At 53.9% G+C, this 25,733-nt stretch overlaps 1 protein-coding gene across 1 annotated transcript in view; it reads right to left on the bottom strand.

The window, feature by feature from the left end:
* Positions 1-6,922: 6,922 nt before the first annotated feature.
* KIRREL3 (kirre like nephrin family adhesion molecule 3) overlaps positions 6,923-25,733 on the bottom strand; it is a 441,995-nt gene continuing 423,184 nt past the window's right edge. Inside the window, 14 exon segments of the mRNA XM_049778913.1 lie at positions 6,923-8,180; positions 8,182-8,211; positions 8,213-8,272; positions 8,274-8,294; positions 8,755-8,841; positions 11,452-11,561; positions 12,646-12,730; positions 12,733-12,755; positions 15,960-15,995; positions 17,118-17,316; positions 18,805-18,905; positions 21,410-21,536; positions 23,443-23,570; positions 25,037-25,185. Coding sequence (XP_049634870.1) covers positions 7,851-8,180; positions 8,182-8,211; positions 8,213-8,272; positions 8,274-8,294; positions 8,755-8,841; positions 11,452-11,561; positions 12,646-12,730; positions 12,733-12,755; positions 15,960-15,995; positions 17,118-17,316; positions 18,805-18,905; positions 21,410-21,536; positions 23,443-23,570; positions 25,037-25,185 — 1,486 coding nt within the window. The 3' untranslated portion in view covers positions 6,923-7,850.

Here is a 25,733-nt window from a genome sequence, read left to right on the forward strand (position 1 = left end):
GAACTGCCTCACCACTCTGTCGTTTTACTGGCCAAGGAAGCTGCAGCTGTTTCACAATGAGACTTTAAGGATGATGCGAATATGGTTGAAGGACCATATTCTGTGGACTGTAATGTGTGATCAGAATAATATGTGGGAAAGTAGACATGCTGTCACAGAAAGTACCAGAAGCACATGATGCAGGTGAGATACATTTGGAGGGTTTGCCCAGGTACCAGGTAATATGGTTAGAGAAAAGTCTTTGTTTCCAAATTCCCTTAGCTCAGCAGAGCAGGAAAGGTCTGGGTACAAGAGTCAAAGGCAGGGCTTGTGTCAATCACACAATAGACAATGGATCAAACCATTCTCAGTCCTGGTTTTCAACTTGGAGCCAGACACCTGAGCGCATTGTGTGTGTGTGTGTGTGTGTGTGTGTGTGTGTGTGTGTGTGTGTGTGTGTGTAAGAGAGAGGAGAGAGAGACTTGGAGCAGTGTGTGTGTGTGTGTGTGTGTGTGTGTGTGTGTGTGTAGAGAGAGAGAGACTTGGAGCCAGACACCTGAGCACATTGAAAGAGGAAGTTTCCGGGGCCGGAGAGATAGCATGGAGGTAAGGCGTTTGCCTTTCATGCAGGAGGTAATCGGTTTGAATCCCGGTGTCCCATATGGTCCCCCGTGCCTGCCAGGAGCAATTTCTGAACCTGGAGCTAGGAATAACCCCTGAGCACTGCTGGGTGTGACCCAAAAAACCACAAAAACAAAACAAAACAAAACGAAAGAGGAAGTTTCCTTCTCCTGACCAACACTGAAACAGGAGGTTCCTAAACCAGTGTGTGTGTGTGTGTGTGTGTGTGTGTGTGTGTGTGTGTGTGTGTGTAAGTGAGAGAATGACTTACAGCCACTGTCCACTCCATGTCAGCCACTTTACTTTGTGAGAGAAATTTGGAGTCCTAAGCCTAAATCTAGGAATAACGGAGTTCAGGGGAGATGAACTTTGTGTTTGAGAGGATGCCAGATTTGCAGAGGAGCCCAAAAGTCTGGGAAGTGTTCTCTTTTGAAGTGGGGAGAGAATACTGCCCTCTCTGAGGATGAGCAGAGAGGAGTTGACCCAGATTTTCAGGGGGAAATATACTTTGGGAGGCAGATTTCTATTTCCCAGGAAAGACCAAGGAATTAAGACACCCCACCCTTAACACTGGCAAGTCTTTCCTCAAAGAATCTTGGGAGTTTGGGGAGAGGGTGGAGTTTGGGTGGAGGGAATGAGAAAAGGCTCCGATGTTGAAATCACCCTAGGGGATCAGGGCTGGAATTTCTGAACTCAGCTCTTCCAGAACCTTCTATTATTCTGAGGCTTTCTAAAACATTATTTACATCTCTCACTTTAACATTGAAGGCATGTCCCACCCACCCTTCTTTCAGAAAGTTCTCCCCAGAGTGAGGAGAAATCACCAGCGTCCAGTTAGAGGGTGAGAAGAAGTCAGAGGTACCTGGAAACTGGAAGAATTTGCAAAGATTCTACATCTGGATCTCTGGATCTCTTATCACTGCTGTCCTTCATGCACCATTTCCTCTGGTGCAGTTGCTGTTTGCAACGTAAATCTACCTTCTAGTAATTCTTGGCAGTGAGGTCGTGGCACTTTAATTAATTTTTTTGTACGGTTGTGAAGCAGTTACTTAGTTATTTAGAAAGATGTGAGGGAAGAGAAAGAGAGAACTCTATGTTTAAGAGAGAACACAAGCTTCTCCAGACAAGCCAGATGTTTTCAAGGGAGATCATGGGTTTGAAGAGCAGCCAGATTAATGTTTTTTGAAGTCTCACTTTTTTATTCTTTGCTTTTGATTTGGGCCACAATCCCTGGTGCTCAGAGCCTGCTATTAGCTCAGTGTGGTGCCATGCTCTGGGGACCATGTGGCGCAGGGAATTTAACCCCAGCCTTCCTGCATATGGTCTATACTTCTGTCCATTGAATCATCTCTTTAGCCCTTCAGCCCTAGTCTTTCTTTACAGAGGTTGAAGGTACAGTCTAACTTGGTTCATCTGGACTTGCTTTTGCCAGATTGGGATGACCTGCAAGGGGCGTAATTCTCTACACTCAGCTCCTTTTCTCTTGTTTCATAGGAAGTGACTACCAGCAGCTCCACTTAGTAAGACTACAGTTCTCCCCAAGAAGGCCTGAGATTTCACCTACCTTTTCCATGAGTACTTTTGGTTCAGCATGGAAAAAGGAGTGAAAAGGAATATGGATAGAGGGGGCTGGAGAAATTGTACAGCATTTGCCTTGCATGCAACCACCCAGGTTTCAATCCTCAGTACCTCATATGATCCCTGAGTTCACTAAGAGTGATCTCTGACTTCAGAGCTTGTAGTAAGCCCTGAACAACTCCTGGCTGTGCCTCCAAAGTAGAGGTACTAAAAATGCTGTAAGTAAGTTTCCAGATTATTTTCAGGGGCCACAGGTGCAGAAGCTTTCCAGGAAAGCTCAGGAAAGTTTTCACTGGATCTTGATCATTCCTATCATGTGTGTGTGTGTGTGTGTGTGTGTGTGTGTGTGTGTGCGCGCGCGCGCGTGCTGGGGAGGGGGCTAGCTTATGTGACCAGAGAGGAGCTCAAGAACAGAGTGGCAGGTATAGCAAGGTAGGTTGAGAGCACAATTCTGCAAGGTTTTATGCATGGTGTATGTTTCCCGACCCTTCTTATTTTACTTTATTGGTGAGGGAGGTTCCCAAGAAGTGCTCAGGGCTGGGGGCTCACTCAGCCAGGCCTAAAGACTTGATACTCAGGGCCATAGATGTTGGGGGTCACCCCAGGTGGTGCTGCTGGGATGGAACTTGGGCTGCCCTCACATGTCACATCTGTGCTCTGGCCCTTTGTGTGATTGTCCCCAAAGATTTTTTTTTATTTCAAAGATCTTTTATTGTTTTTGTTTTGGGGTCACATATGTCACTGCTCAGGGGTTACTCCTGGCTCTGTGCTCAGAAATTGTCCCCAGCAGGCTCGGGGGACCAAACAGATGCTGGGATTCGAACCACCGTCCTTCTGCATGTAAGGCAAACGCCTTACCGCTGTGCTATCTCTCCAGCCCCTCAAAGATCTTTTCTTAGATTGTTTTGCATGGGGTCCTGCAGCAATAGTACAGTGAGTAGGGCACTTGCCTTGCATGTAGCCCATTGAGGTTCAATTCCCAGCAACCCATTTGGTCCCCTGAATCTGCCAGGAGTAACACCTGATCATTGCCAGGTGTGGCCCCAAACAAACAAAAAGTTGTTTTTGCAGTATGAGGGACTTTAAACAAAGGCCTCACATATGTGCCCTACCAATGTTATATGTTCTCTTTCCCAAGAAGATGACGGCGGGGGTAGAGGTAGCACAAAGGGCCTTTTGTTTTGTTTTTGGGCCACACCTGGTGACCCTCAGGGGTTACTCCTAGCTATGAGCTCGGAAATTGCTTCTGGCTTGGGAGATCATATGGGATGCCAGGGATCGAACTGAGGTTCTTCCTGGGACAGCCACATGCCAGGCAACAAAGGGCCTTTTGTAATGGAAGTCTCAGTTGGAGAGGGGAGCTGGGCCCAGTAAGAATGACCAGGTACAGAGGTAGAGAATGGCCAGACGGTGAGTCAAGATGTATTTGCCCAGGAAAACAATTCCTTTATCTTTCCAACTTCGGGGATTTACGGAGTCACACCAGGTCCTGCTCAGGGACTATTCCTGGCTCTGTGTTCAGTAGTGACACCTAGCAGTAGTTGCATGAATGCCATACACCTTACCTCCTGTAGGACACAGGTATTAGTCAGGAGCTATTCCTTTTTGGAGTGCCCCCTTGTGGTCGTGGTTAGGACCTGCATAAAAGGCAAACCGTTATCTTTTGTGCTTTTGGTATCTAAGCCAGCTCTCTCTCTCTCTCTCTCTCTCTCTCTCTCTCTCTCTCTCTCTCTCTCTCTCTCTCTCTCTCTCTCTCTCTCTCTCTCTCTCTCTCTCTCTCTCTCCCTCTCTCCTTCCCTCCCTCTCTCCCTCTTCTCTGTGTGTGTGGTGTGGGGAGGGAGAGAGAACTGAAGAGAGAGAGGAAGGGAGAGGAGAGAGAGACAGACAGACAGATAGATCTGGCTTGTGCTCAGGAATGACCTCTAGTGGTGATTACATGAGAGGTTCACAAATTACCTCCTGTACTATGTATGACTGGATTATCTCTCTGGCCCCTTCAAATGGATTCTTTTTTTTTTTTTTTTTTGTCACACCCGGCAGTACTCAGGGGTTCCTCCTGGCTCTACGCTCAGAAATCGCTCCTGGCAGGCTCGGGGGACCATATAGGATGCCGGGATTCGAACTGCCATCCTTCCGCAAGCAAGGCAAATGCCCTACCTCCATGCTATCTATCTGGCCCCTCAAACGGATTCTTTTATTAAAGAAATCTACAGCTTTAGATGCCCTTTCCCTGTTATGGTCAGGCAAGCAGACTGGAGTGGGGTGTTGGAGAAAGTGGCTGGAACCTTTTTGAAAATGAGTAGTGACTACTGGAGAGAGAACTCTCCTCAGAGACTCCAGAAGATGGCCTTTTAGCTTTGCGCCAAAGCTGCCAATGACTGACATGTGGTCACTGCGCCTCAAACCACTGGGAGAAGAGTCTTTGAAAAGGGGAAGTGAGAGACAAAAGGCCATTGAGAGATTGTTGGCTTATGTTTCTCTTTGTAGACACATCACAAAGCTCTATGCAAACTGAGATCATTTTTATTGAAATATTTAGGCTTTTATTTTAATAAAGAGTTTATTTTTAAGGGAAGCTTCCCAGAGAAGAGACTGTCAGGGTGCCCCCGGGACTTGTATTTTTTTTTTTCTGGTGCCAGACACGAATGAAGCCTGGAAAAAGCTAAAGGAACTTGTGAGGGCAGGGTGGGGTGACCATCTTGATGGCAGTTTCAACCCCTCCCACCCTCCCATAGCAGATGGTGCCAGGTGCATGGCTCAGGCCTACCCCTGTGAAAGTGATCTCTAGAATTCACTGGCTCCTCTTCGCTGGTTGTGAGAAATCTCCTAAACAGATTTACTGTTTGCAAGCCACACCCCTTGCCTCCCCTCTTCCATTCCTGGAGAAAGCAATTGTCCAGATCCTGGGTTTCAACAGCCTGTTTCAGGGGCTTATTGGAAGGAATTTCTTGTTATCCTGGGAGCACTTCCTCTTCAAGAAAGCTGAAGGGCTGGTGGAAATCACCCCTGCCTGTCCACACTGATAGTGAGCCTGGGAAGCTGATGCAGGACAGTGGGCAGGCTGCTCTCCCAGGCTCCCTGCCAAGGACGGATTTGAAAAAGCTTAGAAAATTGGAGCCTGGCCTTGGGGTAGAGGCGCAGAGTGCCTCGGGGCAGGGCTGCTTGTGTGGTTCTGGGAGTTTGTGGCTTGCTCAGGTCACTTGGGGACTTGTCCTATCTTTTACACAAATGCAGAACGGGTGCTGGCTCCTTGGCCACCCAACTCCCGTCACTTTCCCTTGAGGAATATGGCCTTGAGTGAGTGCTGAGGGCTGGCAGCGTGTGATGTTAGGACCTGTGACTGTGAGTCTCCAGTAGGTCACTTGCCAACTCTAACTGAGCCCTGGGATGTCTTTGGCTTCTCTGAGCCCAGCCCGTGTATGCACAAGAACACACACACACACACACACACACACACAGACAGGGTATAAAAGCACCATGCAAAGACCTAGCATTCATGTTGGCTCATTCATTCATTGTCAGACCTCCCCTTCTTGTGATTTTTTTTTTTTGTTTTTGTTTTTGGACCACATCTGGTGATATTCACGGGTTACTCCTGGCTATGCACTTAGAAATGGCTCTTGGCTTGGGGGACCATATGGGACACTGGGGGGACTGAACCGCAGTCCATCCTAGACTAGCATGCGCAAGGCAGATGCCTTTACTCCCTGTGCCATCGCTCCGGCCCCACCTCTTCTTGTGATTTTTATTTTCTTATTTTGGTGTTTTTTTTTCAGGGGGTCATTCCCCAGCAGTGCTAGGGGTTACTATCAGCTTTATGCTAGTTTCTGATTGTGCTCAGGGGACCCTGTGGTGCTGGGATCAAACACATAGCCTCTAGCATGCCAAGCATCTGCTTAGCCCGCGAGCTACCTCTCCACTCCTCCAGCTGTCCAGTGCCCTCATTTCTTGCCCATGGGGCCCCAGCTGGTTCTCTCCAGTATCATCCATCCAGCCCCATCTGCATCCTTCTCTCTCACCATGGCATTCCCTGAGACCTCCTTCCTTTGCTGTATCTGTGGCCTGAGTGTGCTCAGTGTCCAGCTCCCCATTTGTCCTCCACACCCCTGAGTCTCTTTTGGCGAGATCAGAACTCCCTCTTTCTCTACTTATTTAGATTTCAGGGAAGAAAGGGTGTACCCACCCATCAGGAGAGCAGTGTGTGTGTGGTTGGCAGGGTTAGGCGGCACATCAGCTGGATGATTCCAGGATTCCCCCCCCCCCCATCCCAATTCCCCAGCAAGATAAGACCAGGCGTGGTGAATAAGCGATCTACTTTCTTGCATCAGGCTGAGGATCCACACAGAATCCACAAGTGGTGATGCCCAATGGTGCAAAGGCTCCCAGGAGCAGGGATGTCGGGTTACTAGACTGCCTACATTTTTTTTTTCTATTCTGAGGGGCCATGCCTGGCCCTGTGCTTGGGTATTCCTCCCCGGAGTTGAAGCAAGGGGCTACTGCTGCAGGTGCCCCAGCTCAGTGAACTGTTTCTCTGGCCCCTGCATCTACATTTCTTACCCTGGGCTTGGGGGCCTGCCAAGGAAAATTGCCAGGGATGTGAGGAGACTTACAACAGCAGGAAGTAGAGTGGGACGGAAAGACCCTGTCACCACAAGCCATGTGTAGGTCTGAGTCGGGACTGTCACGTAATGTGCCGAGGCAGACTCGGTGATGAAACACAGACACCACTTCTAGGGGAAGGCTGGAGAAGAGGATCTAGAAGAGGGAACCTGCAGCTAGTACTGCCAACCAGCACCATAACCCAAACCCAGATCATGTAGCCATATCACGCTTCCTGTCTGGACAGGCTGGTCATAGAGGCATCAGTCTCTTAGGGGCACACATGGTCTCGGGGTGCCCCTGGCACGAAGCAGCTGAAAGAAGGGCCTGGAGAGACCTCCAGGGCCCAGCACCAGGGCCTCTGCAGGATTGAGACACGGTCACTCTGCAGCTCCTTTCCGGAGTCTCATCCTCACACCCGGTTCTTGTCCCCTGCAGCCTCCCCCCCCCAGCAAGCACTGAGCAGGCAGGAAGTCGACCCACCCGCAGGAAGCGGACACTCCTATTAATGGACTGTGCCGTGGGGACAGGGCCAACAGGACACAGGGACTGGGGGGTGTGCTGGCTCCGGGCCCACTCCCTCCTCTCCCTTCACCACCCTCCCAGCCTTAGAGTTCAGCCGCATATGCAGTCTGGACACAGAGGGGACAGAAGACACCAAACGAGGTGGGGGGGGGGCTGGCTCCCGCCGGCATGGGGGAGAGGAGCCTCATCCAAGGTCAATGGCCAAGGTCACTTCTCAGCCTGCTGGTCCAGGCTGTGGAGCTTGGGCGCTGTGAGCTTGTGAGGGGCTTGGGCTCTCCCCAGTTACGCTCCAGCTTCACCCCCTTTCTCCCCTGGATAACGGGGACTAGGGTCAGGGCCTGCACAACACAGACACTGTTCCTTAAAGCCAAGCGAGGTGTCACCAGGCCCTGCCACTCGGCAGGAACGACCGGGCTGTGTGTCCACGCGTGTGTCAGCACCAGGGCCCAGGACTTGTGCTTGATTAGGAATGGGGGGCGGCAGAGGCACTGGGGGCGCGTGTGTGGTGCCGTCCTGTCTTGTCTTGTCCTGTCCTGCCCCGGGGGCCCTCAGACGTGAGTCTGCATCCGCCGCTGCAGAGGGCGGCTGGGGTCGGAGTTCTGCGAGGACTGTGAGTGGTGTGAGGACGAGGCGGAGGCCTTGCTGGCCTTGTCAAACTGCACGTAGCCGTCCTGCTTGCCGCTGCTGCTGACGCTGCTGTCGCACTGTGTGTCCAGGAAGGAGCTGCTGTCGCTGAGCGAGCCACGTTGGAACTCTCGTTCGCACAGCTCGATGGACGAGCTGCCCATGCCCAGCACGAAGCGCTGCCCGTAGTCGTAGAGGCGCGCCTGGCCGCTGAGCGTGCTGTAGAGGTTGGTGAATGACATGCCCGTAGGCACCCCGCTGCTTGCCGGTGGGCCGAAGGTCGGGGCTGGCAACTGGACAGCGAGATGGTGGGCGTCGAGTGGTGCTCCTTGAAGGTGTTCACGCTTGTAGTAGCCGTTGGTGGGGTCCTGGGGGGCGGAGGGAGAGGGGGGCCGCGTCACCGGGCCACCTGGGAAGCCAGGGGAGGGTGAACTGAGTGGCCCTGCCAGCACGGGAGGAGGCCACAGAAAAAACTGGGGGTGCAGGTGGGGAAGGGACATAGGGGAATGGGGTGTGGGTGGGGGAAACATGGGGTCATAGGAAAGGAGTGCAGTGAGGGCAGCCCCTAGAGAGGGCAGTAAGTAGGAGCCCAGTGGCATGCTTGTTTATCATGCTGGTCCAGCCATCCGGGAAGCAGAATGAAGGGTCCCCAACAGGACACAGTTCCAGGTTTACTGGAATCCCCTCACCTCTCACAGGCTCCCTCTTGCCTCCTTAGGGCTTGGGCATAGAGGTGGTTTCCAGCAGAAGTAGATGGGTACATTCCCCCCTAAGAGGACAGACACCTTCCCCCCAATTCTGACCCCTGTCGCCCCAGGCCAGCCTCACCTTCAGGTTCTGAAACTCCTTCTCCTCTTCTTTGAGCACTTCTAACTGCTTCAGGACTGAGTCTTGCTGGAATTCACCCCTGTCCATCTGCAACCAGACAATGGCAGCTTAGTGGGACAGATAGGCCTCACTTCCAGCCCTTCCCCACAACCCCCAGGCCAACTCTGAAGGAGCTCAATTGGGTCAAGCACTGGCATTTGTCACTCCTCCCCTCCATTTCTTCACATCCCCTCCTCTACTCCCCTCCCCTCCCCTCCCCACTGCCTGGGCCACAGGGGATAGGAGAGAGGGGCAAGTCCATGGATGGGCCAGGATGTTGATGACCTCTATCATTCATGCCAGCTGACCACTAAACCCCTGACTCGGTAGCACCCCAGAAGCCTGACTGATAGGCTCAGTTCAGCTTGTGGAGCATTTGCTGGCTGTGGGCCAGCACTGTGAGCAGGATCAGGCCCCAGTAAAGTTAAGAGAACTAAAATAAAGGGCCAGAGAGAGGTAAACAGCCCGGTATAGGCTTTGTCTGAAGGTGGCTCAAATTAGACCTTGAGTGTGGAGTTGGGAGGAGCCCTGAGCACTTCCATCTGTGGCTCCAAACTGATAGGGATTCCATGTCCATGTCAGGTTGAGGGCTGGAGGAGAACGGATTCAGGAGGCCCATAGATGTGGTTCACAACAGAGACTTGAGATGCCTGAGGGCCTTGGGTAGTGCAGGGCCCTGTTAGTCGTGGCCATGACAGGAGTTGGAGCCACATACACACAATCTCGATGTTGACACACATCATGGCCATCACACACATTTTGCATCACATTTGACTACATTGACAGCATTTCTCCACTGTCCAGCATCTGGTACCCCCAAGGCTGCTGCTATTAAATTTATGTCAGCAAAGGAACGGATGAAGTGTTCTTCTCCAAAGTCCCAGAGCCCATGGGAGCAGAAATACCAGAGACCCCACCCATGAAGGCCTTAAGCCCTACGGTCACTCCTTCAAGGGCTCTTTATCCCTGCTCGTGTTGTGGGCCCTGGCTCCTCTCCTGCACTCATGTCTCATCTATCCTTAGCCCTTTATCCATTTTCAGGTTACATCTGTTTCTCTGGACTGAGTCCTTCCCATCCTAGATCCTTGCCTGCCTCTCTGTAGGGGCCAGTGGTGGTGCATGGGGCTGGGATGGGGTAGGGGGGTGGGGCAGCATGCTGCAAAGTCCAAGGTCCCATCTCTGATGTTGAACTGGGGAGAATGGAATAGTAGAGTTCCAATCTGGGGGTTGCCATCTTGGAGAAATACCTTCACAGGTAAGCCAGCCTTGGCCCCTCAGCTTGGTGATGTCCTATGAGGGCACCATTAGACAGGTACGGGAGCTTGACATGTGTGGGGAGACTGTCTTCTGCCTGCCCTTTGCTCTGGAGGAGCTCAGGGTAATGGAGAGGCAGACCCATAATTAGAGAGGAATTTGCCTGGGGTTTGAAGAGAGTCACACACCAATGGAGGAGGGAACATGGGATCTGATTCCTTGTTTTGTTTTGGGGCCCACACCCTGGTGATGCTCAGGATTACAGTACTCCAGGCTCTGCGCTCAGGAATTGTTCCTGGCAGGCTCAAGGGACTGTATGGCATGCCAGGAATCGAACCTTGGTCCATTGCATGTCAGGCAAATACCCTCCCCGCTGTGCTAGCACTCCTGCAGAGAGCTGCTCCTTGAGGACAGTGCGGGCCTCAGGCCTCACAACAGACAGGCCTGGCAACACCAGGGAGACTGAGCAAGCCAAGGCAGGACATGCCAGGTGCCCTGAGGGCTGCGGCTACTTGGCAGGAAGCTGGAGCTAGAGATGAACCCTGAAACAGGGATTTCGGACCCTGCAGCTCCCACCCTGCATGTATGGACTGTGAACCAGGACAGCCCCCCCTATCCCAGACCTTGAGCATCCAAAATCTCACTCTCTTTTTTTTTTTTTTTGTTTTTTTTTTTGGGCCACACCCCGTTTGACGCTCAGGGGTTACTCCTGGCTATGTGCTCAGAAATCACCCCTGGCTTGGGGGGACCATTATGGGATGCCGGGGGGATCGAACTGCGGTCCGTTCCTTGGCTAGCGCTTGTAAGGCAGACACCTTACCTCTAGCGCCACCTTCCCGGCCCCCCAAAATCTCACTCTCCATGGCCATAACCATGAGATCCCTGTCTACTGACTGTGGCTCATTGTTTGCACTTCAAGTCTGGTTCCTGCTTACACACTTGGCAGGATGGGCTGGAGTAGCCACACGTTCGGCCGATGTGGAAAGCACTCATTTGTGGGAGGGGCTCATATGTGGAAGGGGCTCCTTTGTTTGTCTAAGCAATGCAGGTCACTAAGAGTAAACGGGCATCATTCAGGGCCTGAATATCATGTTCCTGGAGAGACAGGTCTAGCCTTAAACTAACAAACCTTGTGTCCACTTGAGCTTCCCACCAAAAACCAGGCCTTTACTTCCAGTGCTGGTGTTCGGGACTTCCACCTGGCTCAGTGCTCAAGTGTTGGGAATCGAACCTGGATTGACCACACATGGCAAGTTCCTTCCCCGATCTGGCCCTGCAGATGGTGGTGCTGCCTCTGGGCATTGCAAAGACCCAAGGTCACTCCGCAAACCCGAAGGCAGCAAGATGGAGAGCTGGGCTCCGAGGGAGCTCAGAGGATGCCTATAGAGTCCAGTCTAGGCTCACCATCAGCTGCTTGATGTTGGGGTGACCTTCTGCATCCCGCCCACTCGAGGGTTCTTTGTGCACGATTTCCACGCGGATGTCATTTTTGGCTGACACCACCCCTTTAAGATCTGGACATGAGACAGGAAGGCAGAGGGTCGAGATTCAGTCTGCAGTCCCCAGGCAGCAGGGCCTGTGATGCTGAACTCCCTACCACCACCCCATCCAATCCTGTCTCCCATTGGCCTGCCCACCCCCTGCACTCAACGGCTTCCCAGCCTTGGCTGTGAAGCACATGCCCAGACAGGACCCAGCGTTTCCAGACTCCTGCTGTGGGAAACACAAGTTCTTGGGATGCTCGAGGCATCATCGCCTCCAGCCTCTCGCTGGCTGGGCAGGGTCTGCCTCATTTCATGCCAGGCTCACACCCTTCCGGAGTTGCTGGCACCTTCTCTCTACTCCCAGAGTCCTAGACCTCACTGCTACAAAGACTGTGAGGTCCTGGCCAGACTCTGTCCAGGACGTGTGGGCCCAGGTCTCTGGGTTCCCATGAGGGCGACTGACCACAGAGGAGAATGGTGGGGCCCCAAGGACCTCTCTAAAGGTTGCCCCTTTCATGTCCCCAAAAGTCATGCCTCTCTGTCGTCCATGGGAAAGTAAGCATTCACAGAGTGGCCATAGCTGAGCTGTGATGTACAGGCTGTCCCATCTCTGATGCCCCAGCCCAGAGTTTAGGGTGGCTGGTGCACGCCTCAGCAGCCAGGGGGCTCATAAAAGCCCGTCACCATCCACCACCCCATCCCTCGCAGGACTCAGATCCTGGAAGTGGGGGCTTGCCAAAGGTTTGGGGGAGATGCTGGGTGGGGGGATCAGCTGATTCCACCCCCATGGTCACCCCCCCACTGTGTCCTGTCAGCTGGGCTGACCCTCGTGGGACTAGAAGTACAGCCCTGAGGCCTATATGGGTCACTTGGGTCATCGTTTGCTGCTGGTGACCAAAGTCCCTGAAAAGCCTGCATGGGGGGGGGGTCCCACTTTCCTGCTTGGACACAGGATTCCAGCAGCCACCCCCACCCCAGCTGCTTCATTCAGACTGCTGCCACCTCCCCCCTGGGCCCGCTCCCTGCGCTCCTGCTTACTTGCTCTCCGGGGCAGCCTAAGCCCGGCCTTTTTCTCTGTCCCCCTCCCTGAGAATCCCGGGTCTCCCTCCCGTACTTCTCTGGGACCGGGCACAGCAGAAGGCCACGATGGTCGCCGTGAGGACCAGGAAGGCCACGCCGGCTCCTACGGCCACCACCGATTGATGACGGCCATGGGCACGGACTCTGTAGAGAGAAGCGGGAGAGGACAGGGGTGACCTGGGCCCTGCAGGATCCCACAGCCCCCACCCTGGGGCCACCCAGGAGATGTTTTAGGTGGGGTGGAGATAGGAGGACTCAGCTCTGAAGAGCTCAGGCGAAGGTGGAGGAACTGGAGGAGACTGGGTGAAGGGAGGAGGTGCAGATGGGAGGAACAGGGAGAGGTGAGGCCAAGGCTTGGGTGCAGCTGGTCTCTCTCAGACACTGAACTAGGAATATTCTAGAATGTGGAGGTGGGAAGCAACTAAGTCATCCTTAGCCTTGGATAAATCACCAATTCTCTCTCTCTCTCTCTCTCTCTCTCTCTCTCTCTCTCTCTCTCTCTCTCTCTCTCTCCTCTCTCTCTCTCTCCCTCTCTCTCTCCCTCCCTCCCTCTCTCCCTCCCCCCCACTCTCCCCCTCTCCTCTCTCTCCTCACACCCACATTTGGCTCAAGGGTCACTCCTGGTGAGGCTCGGGGAAACATACGGGTGCCAGGATGGAACCCTGGTCATTCCTGGGTCATGTATAATGCAAGTTCCCCACCCACTGTACTATCTCTCCGGCTTTCCAGTCACTTCCCTCCTCATTGCTCTGTCTTCCTCTGGCCTTCCCAGGGCCACAGAGAAGGGTGTGGACATGCTTGCAGGACTCAGCAGGTGGGACGTCTTTTGGGGGCTATGGCAGACCTAAGTCTTGGGGTCTGTGGGAGCAAGCTTTCTCCCCACCTACACCCTAACCTCAACCCTCTCTTCAGCCAGCCCGCTGGGCCTCTTAGTACTGCACCTCATGAGAAGGGCCAGCGCCGCTGTGTTCTCTCAGTCTCTCTCTGAAATCTCAGTCACACAGATGGAAAGGGGTGGATAGTTTCAGGGCCATGAGCATCCAATTGAGGGCCTGAGCTGACTACAGAAATTAAAACTCAGAATGGGGGTACAGGGAGCCTAGAGGCTTTCTGAGTCCAAGTCTCCTGTTTGTAGATGCCAGAGGTGTCTTTTGACTTTGTTTAGGGACACAGAGCTCTGGGTGGGGGGTGCCAAGGCCAATCCACTGTCCACCCCACCCTGCCCAACCCCATCCTTAGGCACACCCCCTCCTCCCATCTCAGAGGCTTCATTGACCCTGTCCCCATCTCTCCATCTAAACAAATGGTTTGACTCCCCTTATCCATAAACCGGTGTCAGTGGAGGGACACTTTTCGGGGCGGGCTGTGGTGTGTACACCAGCCCTGCTTCAATGCCCGCAGTTTCTACCTAGGCATTGCCACCCCATGGCACTGCCACCCCTGGCTGCATTTGTCAAGAGTCTTGAGGGAGTCACAAGTCAGTGACTTGTGTCAGTGGGGGGGCCACATCATGAGACAAGTGGCAGCAGAGGGAAATGGGAAGTGAAGGAAAACAAGAGAACTGACCAAGAAAAGAAAAGGGTGGGAAAAGATGGAGAGAACGCATTGAACCATATCCCACTGGGCTGTGGGCTGGTGTTGTTGTTATTCTGGCTGGGACTCTGCCAAGCCCAGTTTTCACCCTGCCCACAATCTGCTGGGTCAAGCCCACACTGAGTGGTTGCAAGACACAGCTCTCGTCCGGACAGAAAGTGTGGGAGAAAAAGGGTTTTGCCTTGGACAAGGGCTGACCCGGATTTGAGCACCCAGTACTGTTTATGGTCCCAGGGAGAATTTCTGGGAGTGATTGAGCACAGTGCAATCACTCATCTCCCACCAACCAAAAAGACAATTAAAGAAAGGAAAGCTCTGCTCTAAAAGCCCACCCAGGCTGGACTGGAAAATCTAGAGAGGACAACCTATGTTGGGTGTGAGCCAGTTCCTGCCCAGGAAACTGTAAATCCAAGGGGACACCAATGCCCACTTTCTGCCACCCGGAGCTTGTGAGTTTCTGTTGCTTTTCTGTCTCAGGCTTAGTACCCCTGGGTTTGTATGAGAGAAAGAGGACCCAGGCCTGCGGGCTGCTGGGAAGAAGGGGACAGTCCCTGTGTCCCTATGGAACCAGGATTTCTCATGGAGCTGAGCACTGTGGGTTGCTATGCTGGCGGCAGCTTACTGTCCCTAGATGCCAGAGCTGGATGTGAGGAGGGAGAAGGGCCCTCGACACTGTGCAGAGAAACGAAGCTCTGAGCCCCCTACTGGGCTCACTCGGATAAGCAAAAGGGTTGCCCCCAGGTCTGAATCTCAAACTCAATTTACCTGGGGGCCGCAGGAGGCAAAGTCAGGGTGATCCTTGAGTGCAAAGTCAGTAGTAAGCCTTGAACATTGGGGGTGTGTGACCCAAACACTAAAACCAAAACAAAAACAAAAAAAGATTCCTCTAGGGCAGTGCCACAAAATGTTGTAACGAAGGGCCCCAAACGGCCCTTGGGCTGACGGAGTTTGAGACCCACTGCAAGGAAAATTTTCTTCCAAAGCCATTTGATGCTGGGATGAAATTTGGGGTTCCCTCTGAGCATTGCCCGCCGCCCGCCCCTTGTTGGGGAATTGCATGCGTCTGCATTTAGCTAGGTTCTTGCAGGCTGCTCTGTGATTTCTTGGAAAGACTGGGGATTGGTGTCACAAAGCCAGTTCTCCAGGGGTGGTGCTTAGGGTTCCAGGCCTTTCGGGTAAAGTTGACAGTCAGGGTCTCTGTTGGGGATACCCTCGAGCCCAGGGAGTGCGCAGAGCTCACTGCTCCTTCTTAGCTGGACTGGGAATGCCTCATGGGGCGCTTGGTCAGGGGGCCCTGCTGGGAGGAGGTTGGGGCTGCTGTAGGTCTGGTGCTGTGGCTAAGTGGTCAGGGCTTGCGGGGTGGAGGCAGGAGGGCTGATGGAGGAGCAGACACCCAGGCACAGCCTTGAACTCTGGCAGTGACCCCTTTACCTGGGCGTCCGCCCCTTTCAGGGGACTGATGACCTCATGGTCCCTGCAAAGGCCGGGCAGGAGGGTAGGGGTCAGTGGGGTGCAGGCCCGGCCAGTGGGAGCACAGAGAGCGGGGAACAGTGCTGGCTCCTGAGAAGGCGGGAAGGGTTATGGGTATATGGGTGGACCTGGGAGCCTGGGGCTCCGAGCTGAGCCGATGACAAGAGACAAGTCCTGGGGTCCCCCTCCCGCTACTCTGACCTCACTATCCCTCCGAGGGGAGGGTGGAGGGAAGAGTTAGCACCCGAGTCCCACCCGCCGGAGGCCTCATTATCTCCTTCCTACCTGCTTCCAGCCCGGCTCCCGACTTCATTTCCGAACCTGTTTGGAAATAAGGCAAGAGTCCACGGCCACGCCGGGCTGGCTGGGCTGGGACGTGGGGCACCCTCCAGGTTCAGGGCTCCCTTCCCCAGCCTGTCTCCAGGGTGTCCCACAGACTCAACTGGGGAACCCATAGGACTCTTAGCAACTCCACGGGGGGATACCAGAGAGAGAAATCCAGTCTGTGGGTGGGAAAGAGGGCAGGGGGCAGGGTACAGAGAAGGGGAAGACACGGAGGGTAAGAATAGGGGACGGGGAGGGTCTGGGGTGATGGGAGGTATGGGATTATGCAAACCATATGCAAAGCATTCTGCAAAGCAACCCAATCAGGGAAGAGGGGAGGGAGGCACCGATATTCAGGGGTGCACTGAGGCCACTGGGCTTGGGGTCTCTGACTTGTGCCAGGAGAGGGCGAGAGGTTCCGGGGAGCAGGGCTGGGGTTCTATCAGGCCTGGCTGCTGCTACTGTCGGATGCTCTGGAAACCCAAGCCCTCCCTGACTACCCTTGTCCATACATGGTCCCTGGGAAATGGACCAGCCCATATCCCCTGCTGCCCTGAGTCCGGCTGCCCAGCTCTGTCCGCCAGGTAGTATTTCCAAGCACAGGAGAGGTGTCTCCTGGGGGTCTTGGCCCTGTGTGTGGTATAGTCAGGCACACCTCTACCCCCGAGCTGGGCCTCTGTAGATATTGCCTAGCTGGCTTTGGCAACCCTGTGTGTTCTGGTCCTGCTGTACCTCAGGGTTGCACCTCTTAGGGGAAATGCTGAGTGAGGGAAACTGCCTGGGAATGGGGGCAGCTCAGCTGGGCCTTGGGTCACTCGGGGCTACTTCCCTGATGTGTGGGCCTGGGGATGCCTCTCTAGCCAATTCTTTATCTGGGGATTCAAGGCTGAGTTAGTTGGGTAAAGGGTGGGGCCCTGACGTGGTCCTACACAAGTCTTGTGCAAGCCAGTGACAGTCCTGCTTAAACTGCCTGCTTCTTACAGGGCCCTGAAGGTCCTGTCTACACTGCTTGCTGCCCCCAGCAGGGCCCCAAAGGTCCTGTTTCCATCACCTATTGCCCCCTTAGGGCCCCAAAGGTCCTGTCTTGTACACTACCTGCCGCCACCCCACAGGGCCCACCTTGCTCCTTGAGCCGGATGATCTCGGTATCAGAGCCGAAGCTATTCCAGGCCGTGCAGTTGTAGATGGTCTGGAAGTCAGCGCGTACGATGTTACTGATGGTCAGCGTGGACATGACGCCCTCATCTGTGCCCACCGTCTCCACCGTGTATCGCCCCGAGGTCCCTGATTCCAGCACATTCTCCTTCCAGGACCAGGCCTGTCAGGGGGCAAGGAGTGAAGAGTGAGGGAGCCTCCCCCAGAACACACGCTGCTCCCTGATCAGACTGGCACAGGGGCTCACAGCCACCTGCGCCGTATACCAGCCACACACAAAACTGCAATATGTCGACACACAGCACAACATGCGTGTAGACACTAGCCTCCATAGAGAAGGTGCTGACGGAGGTGTGATAGGCTGGACACACAGTGGCAACACAATACAGAACAGTTACACACAGAGTAGACAAAGGGACACACACAGCCACTTGTCCTGTCATCTACAACTTCACGACACTCTCAAATGTGTATCTTGCTTCATCACAGCATCAACACAGATTCATATACACATGGAAACACATAACGAGCCGTCACACGGACACAACAAGGAACATGTGCTCACCCTGGCACATTCCACAGACAGACACAGGATACCTGTGTGGGCTCTCACAGCACACATATACATGGCACCTGCAGATTGTACTCAGACCCGTATCACAACACATATCCCAGCCGTGCACACATACCACAACACACAGCTCCACAAACACCCAAGCTTCATGGACCCATGAGTGCCCCCTGATCACATGGGAGTTCCCTTGGGTGTTTCTTGGAATGAGTGGTGGCAGGTGACTCTGCACTGGGCAAGCTCTTCAGGGGAGCAGGCCCATCAAGCCCTGAAGCCGTGCATGTGGCAACGGAGGCACCAGAGTCTCCTACCCTGGGCTCAGGAGCAAAATTGCCCATAAGACCAACTGGTCCAGAGTGAGGGACCGGAGTGAGATGAAGATTCTGAATGGGCTGGCCACACTTAGAACTTTAAGAAGAGGTTGAACACTTGCAGTTCTGGGGGTGGGTTCGATGTGTGCAACTCAGACATCCCCACAATACCCCCAGTTTACAGAATGGCCCTCAGTTCTTAGAACCCTAGTTTCTGGCATGCATGAGCCCAGAGGCTCAGTTTCCCACATTCTGCTGGGTCCCCTGTGGCACAGACCCTGGGCTGCCTTCCATAGGGGCCACCATGGAGACTTGGGGCTCGGGTCACAGGACTCTGACTTCCTCACTGAACATGGCCTCCCTCCCTCAGTGTAGACAGACTGAAGCAGGGGAAGAAGCTGTTTCTCTAGATGCAAAAAGCAGGTGGCCTCAATGGAACACAATGGGAAAAATGGGGAGATAACACCAGGAGTAGCAGCACCAGGGGGCCAGAGTTTGAAGACAATGACAGGGGGGTGAGGACGGGTTTACCCACTTCAGTGCATGCGTTATGTCAGGAAGCAGTTTCTTGCTCTTCCTTCTGCCCCACTGAATGCAGTTTTCTCCAGTGCCCAGAGGTAGTAAAAAATCTTCCTCCACGGAGGGAAGGCAGCTCAGGGTTTGCCATTTGGATGGAGCCTTCACCACTATTGCAGGATCTGAGAAGACGGGCCAGGCCCCTAGGTCCCCTGGCACGCTCCACCCAACCCACCCCGCCTGGAACACTCACGATTCGGTCGGGGGGCGGCGTGCTCCGGATAAAGCACTTGATTTGACCCTTCTCACCGTGGAGGGCATGTTGGGTCTGGGTGCTTGAGATGATGGGGGGTCCTGTGGGGAGATGACACTCATCAGGCACCCTGCCTGAGCTGTGCTCATTGCTTGTATCCATTCACGCACAAAGCAAACATCTGTAGAAGACTTGGCTGGCTTGGGACAGTCAATAATAAAAGGCTGGGAGGCTTACAGATAAGCCAGAGTTGGAGGAAAGAATCCTACCTGGCCTGGGGAGAGCTTTATGCAGGGGGTGTAGGAAAGAGGAAGGGATCTGACCCCCAACACCCCTGACAGTCCTTCCATTTCAAGCCGTTTCCTTATGTGCCACTAGAGGGTGCACTTGCCCAATAAATTGGAGATGCGAGCAGGCAGCGGGAGAAAGAAACCAGGTAAGTTCAGGGTCACCCCTCTCGGAGACCACCTGCTTCCCTGGACACACCCAAACAGGACAGGTGCAGATGGGCCCTGAGGCTGATTCGATGTCACTCACACAGAGTGTGCCCTTATGCACGCCTGTGTCACGTATGAGCACCACGTCTACCTGCACACGTGTTTGAGACATTACATGGAGGTGAGTTTCCATCAGAGTCCTGGGTTCCCCTGGGGTCTCTCCTGGTCTAGGCCTTCTGGTGGAATGGAGACACCCCTTAACTCTGTCCCCTTTCTGGGGAACTTGGACTTGGGGGCACAGGGCTAAATTATGCCCCTTCCTGAGAGCTAAGATGCGAATGGAAGGCGTGAGAGCCAGGGACGGGCAGGAGAGGCAAATGTACTTTCGACTAAACAGAACTCGCAGGGCCCGGAGAGATAGCACAGCGGTGTTTGCCTTGCAAGCAGCCGATCCAGGACCTAACATGGTTGGTTCGAATCCCGGTGCCAGGCCTGCCAGGAGCTATTTCTGAGCAGCCAGCCAGGAGTAACCCCTGAGTGTCAAATGGGTGTGGCCCCAAAACAAACAAACAAACAAACAAAAACAAAAACAAAAAACAGAACTCTCCACTCATGCAGCTACACAACTGCTGCTTTTGAGCCACCTGCCAAGGGGCAGGACAGCCACCAGCCAGCAGACAATTGCATAAACCAGACCCAGGTTACTATGACCAGTAGCTGGAAGTGGGGTGAGGTGGTTGTGGGTTCCCCCAGGGAAGGGTGTTAAGAGGGTAGGGCCCAGGGTCCTCTGAGCCTTTGGGCAGAGGAAGGCAGTGGCTGGCAGCCATAGGGACCTGAAAACTCTTGATCGGGGGCAAAGAGGGAGCACTGGGGTTCCCAAACCTTTCTCCTCTACTTCCCAAGTTGGGAATTACTGGGGGGTGATACTCAGGTGAGCCCCAGGGCTTCTGGAAAGGAACTGGAAGTGAGTGCAGGCAGGTATCTAGTTTTGGCTTTGACTCCGGCACACACCCGGTTTGCTCCCGTATGGGCAGGCCTTCCTGTGAGTCAGAGCAGCTGAGTGGGTCGGCAGTGGGGTACAGCTTGAAAACCCCATTCAGTATGCACCTTCAGGCAAGCTGGGACCCCTTTCCAAAGAGCCTCTCTGTCCTGCAGAGCCTGGGGCCTGGAGCTGCTCTTCCTGGCCCCCCCCATCATGCCACACTGCCGGCAGAAGGACCCCTGTTCTGCTTCCCTCCAACCCCTGTGCCTTTCGCTTCTTGGCCAGGGCGCTTGTGCTGGAAGGATGGGAGCAAAGGAGGGCCCTGAGAGGACAGAGGCTTCCCATCCCTGAGGTGCTATCCCTGTAGGCCCCCTTTGATGCCCCAGATATGCCCAAGCGTCTCTGGTGGGAGGGGACGGGCTGAGTTTCCTTTACCCCCCACACCCAGTATTCTATCTTTGAAGTGTCAGGTCTGGGCATCCTGGGGACCAGTGTGGGCCCGAGGCCCCCCTGAGGGAGCAGAGGGGTGCGCTCAGAGTGAGGCGTGAGTGCATGAGTGTCAGACATGGCAGGAAAAGGCTGCAGCCTGTTGCCATGGATACTCCGGCTGCCAGGGGGGAGGTTATTTTTAGCCTTGAAGTGCCAATTTATTGGTGGTTCCTGGGGACTCAGGGAGCTGAAGGGGTGGGGGCTGGGGGGTTGGGGACAGTGCTCAGATCGGGCAGGTATCCTGTGTGTGCTCATGGCCTCTCCTTCTGGGAGGGGACACAGATGGGACAAGCCCCCAGTTGGATTTGGGCTTTGGAACCGGGGAACAGGCTAAGCTCAGTGCCCATCCTGGGGACTCCTCAACCTCACCTTAGGGACCACTGACCGAGGAGGTAGAGCCTCACCCTGGTGGAGGAGGAGATGTAGAAGCAGGTGACAGCTTAGCTTGGGGCTCTGCATCCTCAAACCTGCAGGACCTGAGTCAGGGTAGCCGGGCCCAGGTATGGGTCTGAGTCCTGTACCAGCCAGGCTGGAAGGCAAGTGCTCCCTATTTTGAAAGTTGGGGGGCCCTTCTTCATGCAGAGCTGATCAATGGGAAGAGGAGGGCAGGACGTTACATCCCCTGGTGGAGAGGGGAGGCTTCCTTGTGGCCCCCCTGGGCTCAGCCCTCCCACTCCCAGCCCTTCCCAGGTCTCACCGTTGACAGTCAAGGTCACTTCTCGCTCCCCAGCGCCCACCCTGGGCACCACGGCTCGGCACACGTACTTGCCGGCGTCCTCCTGCCGCACGGCTTTGAGGGTCAGTGTCTTCTCATTGCTCAGGACCTGGAATGAGGAACCGGTGAGGGCTGGCATGAGCAGGGCTGGGGCAGAGACCCTAGCATCAGTTCCAGGCTCCCCTGTCTCCTCCTGGTGCTGGCAGGGGGTACTCCCTGACCACCTGGAGTCATGCTGGCCGAAGAGAGAATGGAGGTTCTGGAATTACCTCTGCACCCTCGAGGATGTGGCAGGCTGTCCCAGCCTCATGGCAGTGTCTTGGAGGCCCCCTTTTTCCCCAAATAATGCCAGAGATCAAGGTCAGCTCTGAGTTTGGTAATAGGTTGCCTCTCCCTTCTGGAGGTGTGAACCCCAAAGTCCACAGACACTGAGAGAAAGAATGACCTGTTTCACAGCTGCTGTTTTTCTTTTTAATTTTGTTTCATTTTAGGCCATACCCGGTGATACTCAGTCACTCCTGGGGATGCTCAGGGGTAAGGGATGCTGGGGTCAAACTTGGGTCGACCTTGTGTAAGGCAATCATCCTGCCCACTGTGCTATCTCTCCAGCCCCTAGTTTTTATTCCTGTTTTGAGGCTTCACCTGGAGGTTCTCAGGGCTTACTCTGGCTCTGTTCTCAGAAATCACTCCTAGTGGGTGGGATTCAGGTCCCATATCCATATGGGTTCTGGATATGAAACCTGTCACGTGAGCCACATGACAAGTAAGTGCCTGCCCTGCATACTGTTTCTGCAATCCCTGGTTCATGCTATTTTGCAATGGGAGGGACAGGGGCTCCCCAGAAGTTTTCAGGAGGTCTGAGGACAAACACCACAGGTGATCCTCAGCCAAATGGGCATCCGTTCTTCATCATGCCAGGACCTGAGGATGAGGCACTGCCAGTCCCAAAGTGCAGATCCCCCAGAGCTACTAAGGCCTACAAGCTGCAGCTGCTGATGTTTGTGTGATGACATTAATCCCAGAGTTGAACCTGGTTGGGTGCAAGCTGACTTTCTCTCTCCTGGCTCCAGTTAGTGCTGTTTTCACAGGGGCCACCCCGGCTCCTGGCAGTGCTCTAGTTCCTAGGCAGGGCTGGGGATCAAACTCAAGGTCTTTTCCTTCTCTACCAGTATGCCACGTGGCATTGAGGGCCCAGGGCACTTCCTGGCAGTACTGATGGTACATGATGACCATGTGGGTCTGGGAAGCCTCTGTGGTCCCCACATTCACTTTATTAAAATATTATTTTTCCCAGTAGTGCTCAGGTATATTTCTTGCTCCGAGCTCAGGAATCAAACATGATGGTGCTGGGAGAAGCACATGGGAAATCAGAGTTTGAAACCTGGGATTGAACCTGGGGATTGAAAGTGCCTTACCTGCAATACTATCACTCACCCTGCTCCATCTTTACTCAATATATTTTTTTGTTTTGTTTTTTGGGCCACACCCATTTGATGCTCAGGGGTTACTCCTGGCTAAGCGATCAGAAATCGCCCCTGGCTTGGGGGACCAAATGGGACGCTGGGGGATCGAACTGCGGTCCTTCCTTGGCTAGCGCTTGCAAGGCAGAACCTCTAGCACCACCTCGTCGGCCCCTTTACTCAATATTTTTAATTATTTATTTATTTTTTAAAATATTTTTATCTGCCTTTTATTTTATTTTATTTTTTTGGCCACACCCAGTGATGCCCAGAGGTTACTCCTGGCTATGACTCAGAATTTACTCCTGGCTTGGGGATCATATGATCGAACCGTGGTCCATCCTAGGTCAGTGCATGCAAGGCAAATGCCCTACCGGTTGCACCGCTGCTCTGACTCCTTATTTTTATTTTTTATTTTTGAGCCACACCTGGTTGTGTTCAGGAATCACTCCTGGCTGTTTTGCCCTCCTGGGGGTCCTACTTCCTTCAGCTCATGCTGGAGGCTGTGTTCCACTCCCCAGTCCCAGGGGCCTTCAGGCTGAGTGCAGTACTCACCACTCCGGAGCCCCTTTTCATCCAGACGATGGTGAGGGATGGGTTCCCAATCCAGGAGCAGCTGAAGACAGCATCAGAGCCAAGGTCCACCAGCAGGGACTGGGGCTCGGAGGACATGCGGGGCCCAACTGCGGTGGTTGGGGGGGGGAGAGAGAGAGAGAGATATCATGTGTTGAGATCCAAAATAGTCTGGTAGCACCTCCCTTTGCCCTTGCCCTCCTCACTGCAGGAGGAATAGCAGTGGGGTGCAAGGGTCTGTGGGCACATGTGCAGTATGGTGTGTGTGTGTGTGTATGTGTGTGTGTGTGTGTGAGAGAGAGGTATGTGGATGTGTGGACATGTAGGTATGTAGGTGTGAGGCTCTGGGAAGATGTATCAGGGCCACATGTCTTCTAAACACATGAGAATATGCTCTGCATCCATCATGCTCTCTATCATTCCCTCCATTCATCATACCCCATCTATATCCCCCTCCATCATCATCTCCATCCATCATCACCTGTGTCCATCAATCCTTCCTCCATCCTCCCCTCCAATGATCATCCCCTCTGCCCATCACCCCATTTATCCATCATCCCCTCTATCTTCCCTCCATTCATTATCCCTCTATCCATCACCCCTCCATCATCCTCTCCATGCACCATCCCTCCATCCATCACCCCCTTTATCCATCACGCCTCCATCCACCATTTTCTCCATCCATCATCTCCATCTGTCATCCTTTCCATGCATCATCTCTTCCAACATACTCTCCATGTGTCATCCCTCCATCCATCATTGCCTCTGTCCATCATCCCATCCATCCATCATCCCCTCTATCATTCTCTTCATTCTTTATCTGTCCATCCATCACCCCTCCATCATATTCTCCATGTACCATCCCTCCATCCATCATCCCCTTTATCCATAACCCCTCCATCCATCATCCCCTCCATCTGTCATTCTTTCATGCATTGTCTCGTTCATCATCCCTCCATTCATAATCCATTCCATCCATCATCCCCTCTGTTCACCATTCCCTCTGTTCATCATTTCCTCCATTAATTATCCCTCTATTCATCATCCCTCCATCATCCTCTCCATGCATCATCCCTCCATCCACCATCCTCTGTCCATCATCCCTTCCATACATTGTCCCGTACATCCATCTTCCAGTCCATCCATCAGCCCTCCATGCATAATCCTCCATTCATCATCCCCTCCATGCATAATCTCTTCAATAATCCCTCCATCCATCATCCCATCTTCCGTCATCCCCTTCATCCATCATCCTATCTGTCCATCATCCCCTTTGTCGATTACTCCCTGAGGGAAGGGCAGGGGCAGCTACAAAAACATTCATGCAAGGGATGGACATTGGAGGCAATGCTGAGACTGGCCTTGGGTGGGGTGCCTGTTCTCGTAAAGGCCGCTCATAGCGGGTCTTCAGTGCTTGAGCTTCCAGGCTATGCTGAATTCGTGGAAGGACCAGGGTGTAGGGTTGATGAGTGCTTCCTGGACATGCCAGGAGTGGGGCCCCAGGGCTGGGAGCCTTGCCATGTGCGCAGCTGCCTGTGGGGGGGTGCTGCTGAGCCACCCTCTGCTGTCCACTCACAGTAGACGTCCACGGTCCGGCTGATGTTGGTGCTGCCCAGGGCGTTGGTCACCTCACAGGACACGGGTTCGGAGAAATATGTGTAGTCCACGGTGGTTCGGTATACCTCCCCAGAAGCCTCCTTGATAAGCTGGCCCCTCTTGGCCCACCTGCAAGGGTCAGAGGTTGAAAGGTGTCTCAGCAGCCTGGGCAGTCCTGGCGCACTCCCAAACCCTATCAGCCTGGGAGACTCTGGGAGCCAGGTGCACCCCATGGGAGAGGTGGCCAGGGTCCCAGTGCTCCCCTTAGAATATCTCTGGTTGGGGCACACTTGGATCAGTCTGGACAGAGTGGGATGACAACAGGCACTAATGGAAACCCACCCTGAGCTCTTTGGGGCCCTGCTCGACCCCTCTGAGAGCCAGGCTGGGCTCAGGATTGAATCTCTTGCCTGTTGGTGTAGGGCACAGTGGGATCCCAGGGTGAGCTACCAGAGCTGAGGGCGCTTGACTCCTCCCCTCATCTTTCTCCTTCCTCCTCCCTTCCTCAGAACACCATGAAATCATTAGTGAGGACAAATATGGGTTTACTTTTTTTTTCTTGGGGGGGGCACACCCAGCAGCGTTCAGGGGTTACTCCTGACTGCACTCAAGAATTACTCCTGGGGGGCCCGGAGAGATAGCACAGCGGCATTTGCCTTGCAAGCAGCCGATCCAGG

This window comes from Suncus etruscus, chromosome 8 (genome assembly GCF_024139225.1).
Source record: "Suncus etruscus isolate mSunEtr1 chromosome 8, mSunEtr1.pri.cur, whole genome shotgun sequence".
NCBI lineage: Eukaryota > Metazoa > Chordata > Mammalia > Eulipotyphla > Soricidae > Suncus > Suncus etruscus.